This window comes from Capsicum annuum, chromosome 10, assembly GCF_002878395.1.
Source record: "Capsicum annuum cultivar UCD-10X-F1 chromosome 10, UCD10Xv1.1, whole genome shotgun sequence".
NCBI lineage: Eukaryota > Viridiplantae > Streptophyta > Magnoliopsida > Solanales > Solanaceae > Capsicum > Capsicum annuum.
The window spans coordinates 102,713,652-102,719,546 of record NC_061120.1 but is presented as its reverse complement, the minus strand read 5'-3'; the positions used below and the strand labels follow the sequence as shown (position 1 = coordinate 102,719,546).

The 5,895-nt window shown below is 38.1% G+C and overlaps 1 protein-coding gene across 1 annotated transcript; it reads right to left on the bottom strand.

The window, feature by feature from the left end:
- Nucleotides 1-2,574: 2,574 nt before the first annotated feature.
- On the bottom strand, nt 2,575-2,910 carry LOC124887764 (craniofacial development protein 2-like). The gene has a single exon (XM_047397683.1). It carries the CDS (start codon nt 2,908-2,910, stop codon nt 2,575-2,577), a length of 336 nt encoding a protein of 111 aa, XP_047253639.1.
- Between the last annotated feature and the right edge of the window lie 2,985 nt (nt 2,911-5,895).

Sequence of the window (5,895 nt, the reverse complement as noted above, 5' to 3'; positions counted from 1 at the left end):
ACCTAATGTATTCCCACAAAGTGGGGTCTGGGGAGGTAAGATGTATGCAGTCCATACCTCTACCTCCGAATAAGTAGAGAGGATATTTTCGATAGACCCCCAGCTCAAGATAAAGAATAGTAAATAATAGGGGGGATGGGTGACATAAAAGAAAATCAGTAATAAGAAATGATAAAAATAGTAATCGTAGAAATACTAAATATGAGACAATACTGGCGACACGAAATAAGACAAATAGGAATTAAGACATAAAAAAAAAGGTACCCAGCTATATACCCAGTCCTAGGGTTACTTCCCTAGCTACACAAGATCTCTCCTAAATGCATGCTACAACCCACACACTTATACTAGCCTTCTACCCATATCCGTGCCCTCCATACCTTCCTATCTAGGGTCATGTCCTCAGTCAGCTAAAGATGCTCCATTTCATGTCTAATTACCTTCCTCCAGTATTTCTTCACCTACCTCTACCCCTCCTAAAGCCATCCAAAGCTAACCTCTCATACCTACGGAAAGGGGCATTCGCGCCCCTCCTTATCACATTCCCAAATCATCTTATCCTTCCTTCCCAAATTTTATCCTCCACCGAAGCCACTCCTACCTTCTCTCGAATAATCTCATTCCTTACTATGTCCTCTATAGTAAGCCCACACATCCAACGTAACATTCTCATTTCCACCACCTTTAATTTTTAGATGTAGGGGCGCTTGACTGTCCAATACTCCGCTCTATAGAATATGCCTTTAAGCTTAAGGGACACCTTTTTTTCACACAACATCCCCGAGGGAAGCCTCCACTGCATCATCCATCCTACTCTAATACGCTTAGAGACATCCTCGTTAATCTCACTATTTTCCTGAATCGTAGACCCAAAATACTTAATATTCTCTCTTCTAAATATCCTGGGAGTCCAACCTCACCACCACTTCGTCCTCCTGCCTCAAGTCACTGAAATTGCATTCAAAATATTTTGTCTTTGACCTACTCAATCTGAACCCCTTAGACTTAAGGGTTTTTCTCTAAAGCTCCAATTTTTCACTCTCCCCCCTGTGTCTCATCAATCAGCACTACATCATTAGCAAATAACATACACCAAGGCACCTCACCTTGAATACTCTACATCAACATGTACATCACCAGTGCAAAAGGCAATGGACTAAGAATCCATCCCTGATGCAAATCTATCTCAATCGAAAACTACTTTGAGTTTCCTCCTGCCGTCCTCACCCAGGTCTTCCCTCCATCGTACATGTCCTTAATAGCTCTAATGTACGCCACCGGAACCCTTCTCATCTCCAAGAATCTCCAAAGAACCTCCTCAAGACTCTATCATATTCTTTTTCTAGATCGATAAACACCATGTGTAAATCTCTCTTCTTTTCTCTATACTGCTCCACCGATCTCCTCACCAGGTGGATTGCCTCTATCGTCAAGAAACTAGGCATAAATCCAAATGGATTTTCTGAAATAGACACGACTCTCCTCAGCCTCTGCTCAACCAGTCTCTCCCAAATCTTCATAGTGTAACTCAACAACTTAATACCCCTATAGTTATTGCACTCTAGATGTCACCCTTTTTCTTATATAACAAAATCATCATACTCCATCTCCAAGCCTTAGTATTTTTGCAATTTTAAAAATGTCATTAAATAAATCAGTCAACCACCTCAAACCTTTCCCACCAGCATACTTCCAAATATCTACCAAAATCTCATCTGTCCCCATCACCCTACCTCTTCACATCCTACAAATATCCTCTCTAACCTCCTCAACCTTAAAATACCTACAGTAACTAAAATCACAGCTCTTCTTCCAATGCTCCAGCTCTCCTAACTCAATGCCTTTGTCTGCCTCCTCAATCAAAAGGCTATAAAAGTACTCCTACCATCTCCTCTTAATGTAAACATCCTCCACTAAACACTACCATCCTCCCCCTTAATGCACTTCACTTGATCAAGGTCACGACCCTTCTGCTCCTTAGCCTTATCAAGCCTATACAACATTTTTCCCTATCTTTCTCTTCTAACTCTGTGTACAGGCTCTTGAATGCTACTGACTTAACATCCATAACTGCTAACTTAGCCTCCTTCCTTACTATTTTGTAAACCTTTCTATTCACCCGCTTCTCGTCTTCATCTATACTCTCAATCAACATAACATACACCTCCTTCTTAATCTTCATTTTCTTCTTCACATCTTCATTCCACCATCAGTTCCCCTTATGACATCCTACCCAACCCCTCAAGACCCCCAACACGTCTCTAGTAGTCTCTGTGATACAGCTGGCTGCCCTCTTCTAAATAATATCCACGTCCCCCCTACACTCCTACACCCCCAAAAACCCCATATTTTTCACTATCTCCAGTGCACTAATGGGTGTTAAGCTACCTTACTTAATTCTAGGATGACCCTCCCTGGATCTTTTCTTCTTGAACTTCTTGATAGATAATTCCATCACTAGAAGCCTATGTTGGTCGAAAGATGATCACTCAAAATGACTTTGCAGTCCTTATATAACGCCTTATCTCCCTTTCTAAGTAGTAGAAAGTCAATTTGAGTCTTACCTATTGCACTTCAAAAGGTAATCAAGTAATCCTCCTTCTTCAGAAAACTCAAATTCACTATCACCAGCCCAAAAGCCCTCGCAAAATCCAATAGAGTAGCTCCCTCACTATTCCTACCACTGAAACCAAAACCTCCATGCACATCATCGTAGCCACCCGGTAATACCCTAATGTAGCCATTAAAGTCCCCTGCTATGACAATCTTCTCTGACCTAGGCATGTTTCTCACCACCTCATCTAAATCCTCCCAAAATCTCACTTTCACCTCCTCTTCCAAACCCACCTGTGGTGAATACACACTACACACATGCAATGTATAACCCCCTATGACTAGCTTAATCTTCATCAGTCTATTGCTGACCCTCTTAACCTTCACTACTTGACCTTTTAGCTCCTTATCTACCAAGATGACCACTCTATTCTAGTGCCCCCCACTCCCAGAGTACCACAGCTTATACCCATCCACATCTTTAGCCTTAGATCCTACCCACCTAGTCTTCTGAACATACACAATAATAATCTTTCTTTTTTTAAGAATCTTCACCAGCTCTACGAACTTATCTTAAAGGTTCCTAATGTTACAATACCCTACCCTTAACCTATCTACTCTCTCCTCTTTCCTACCTCTAAAACCCCTTACCAAACCCATCTCAACACCTGATCTATAACCGATACCCACCCCTGCTCTCCCCTTATCACCCTCTCCCAAAATAGCCCCCACCCACAACCCCCTCAGACATAACCCTAATCTACTATCAACCCCTTTATTCACTACTAAAAACCAAAACAAAGCCCTTCACCAACAAATAAACAGACAAAGCCATAGTACAAAAATAGTAGATGAAGGCACTCACAAAGTACACTAATCATCCTAGCATCTAAAAAAACATAATAATAATAATAATAATAATAATAATAATAATAATAAAAACTATAATACAACAAAAACCACCAATAGGATATGTATCTAACCACCACTTTAATCATACGAACAGGAAATAAGAAATAGAAATGAAAACTAGTAAGAAGAAGCAAGAACCAGAATAATAAAAATAAACCAAGCTGTATGAAGTGACTAAAATCAAAATTTAGATACCACCAGTATGCTTGCGGGCTGCTGGTTCCGTCAATTTTGATGTTAATAGCTAGTTGCAAGATAAGGTCACCAAAAAAAGTTGTTGGTTTGCTGGTTCACATCCGGAGTGTCACCGGATTATCGACTATATATTTCCAGAATCTAGGAAATGGTTTTCATCTTACCAACCTACTTGAACACTGATGCACACCTACACCGATGCCAGAGTCAAGCCAATGGAAACCCTAACCCCACCGGCGATAGTAGTGATGAGAATAGAAAAAGGAGAGAGGGAGGGGGAAGATAGGGAGAACTAGAGGAAGAAAGAAAATAGGGAAAGAGAACAAGAGAGAGAGATAGTACCCCTTACCTTTTATTGATGCACCTATGCCATCACCGGTATCGAAATCTGCAAGTCTGATAAAGTGAACATTAAGATTAGAACTTAAAAGTAAAATTTTGGAGAGAGCGAGTGTTAGATCAATACATACTGAATGTATTAAGGTTTAAAAAAGGGGATTTGCCTCTTAAATATTTCAAAATCTCACTTTCTATCAAGAAAGATACAATGTTCTAATCTAATATAAGATAAATAATGATTAAATATATTTATATTTGGCCTCATATTAGGTTCATGGAAAAGGACATATGAAGGTACAATATGGTAGACAAAAAAGAGTCGTGCCTTATAGTTTAGAGATCAGGCAATTATTGTGCATATTAGGGAATGATCAGATTCTTTTCTCCACCTAAGAATGCTTCATATTAGTTGAGAATAGAACAGTACCGGTAGAGGTCGAGGGAGAACCAATTTAGGATGGTGTAGCTCTGATGCAGATATCTTCAACATGATACACATATGTTGATCATTTTTAATAGGTTGAATGGTATAAAGGATATACCACTTATTCTTACTTTTAGTATCAAAGACTACAATATGTTGTTGTTATAGCTCCTAAAAAGGATCAAGCATTAGGGATGAGTGCTTTTTTACTACAAGTAATGGGTCCAATAATTATGGGGATAGATATGATTTATTTTGTAGTTTGACAAGATAAATCATCCTATCATTCATGGCCCTGAGTTTAATGATTCCTATGTATTATTAATTAATTTTCATGAGAGACTTTACAATATGGGGATAGTGGAGAGATATAGGGTTGAGTTTATGACTTTCTAGTTTCAATAATATGCCAAGATGTTGTTAAGGGAATACACAGGGTGCAATTCTATAGGTTTGCCTCCATTCCATAGAAGTATGTGCTGCATACCATAAGGGATAGAAAAATAGATGATTTCACTAATCATAAGCAGGTGAACATATCTGTTGCTGCCTATGAGGACAAATTTCATTTTTTGTCTCAATATTTTTCACAATTATTGTTGAATAAAAGGGGGAAAAGATTCATAACTCTAGAAAAGAGTTGAACACAAGTATTTATATTTTTAGAATTTAGATGACACATTTTGGTAAAACCTTCTAGGAGATAGGTGATTTTGTTAAAAAGCTAGAGGGTGTGGAGAAATATATTTATGTCAAGTTATTATAAAAAAATGTTCATATTGTGGGAAATTTTAGTGGTTCTTATTATTAAGAATATGGTTTGCAAGGATATCCTACCTACCTCTTTCAATTTTTATGTAGGCGTTTACTAGGGTCCATAAGTAGTCAGCCAGTAGTCTTTAGTCTTTGGTTGTTATATTATTTATCTTTATCAGCTCAGTGATACACCATAGATCTTACATGTTATTAGTTTAGTGGTTTGGTTGAATTCAAAGATTTTTCCCTAATTTGAGATTATCTTATCAGTCGGGCCAACAACAAGGTTCTTAAGCCTTTTTTCAAGCAGGTAGAGGAGGCAGAGATAATGGTCAAGGTCATCCACATAGTGGGAATGGTGATCACTAGGCTAGTAGTGTAAAAACTATGCTAATCATGATAGTGGGAAAGTAGATAGAGGTGGTCATCTGCCTAAAAGGGGTATAAAGGTCAATGTTATGCTTTTAATAAGTTTTCATAGAGACATCAAAAATAGTGGTCATAAGTACTCTTCTTGTTTGTGATTAGATGACCACTATTTTCTTTGATCCTAGTTTAAAATTATCATATATGTCCACTATATTTGAATATCTAAATTTCTTATTAGGTTGGATAAGGATTGTGATATACTTGATACTCTGATGCATGTGTCCATTTTAGTTGGGGATATAGTTATCATTGATCAAGTCTATCATGCCTGCTATATTTTATTCATG

Excerpts from the sequence above, each read along its gene's own strand:
- LOC124887764 (XM_047397683.1), bottom strand. The coding sequence starts at position 2,910 with ATGAAGATTAAGCTAGTCATAGGGGGTTATACATTGCATGTGTGTAGT.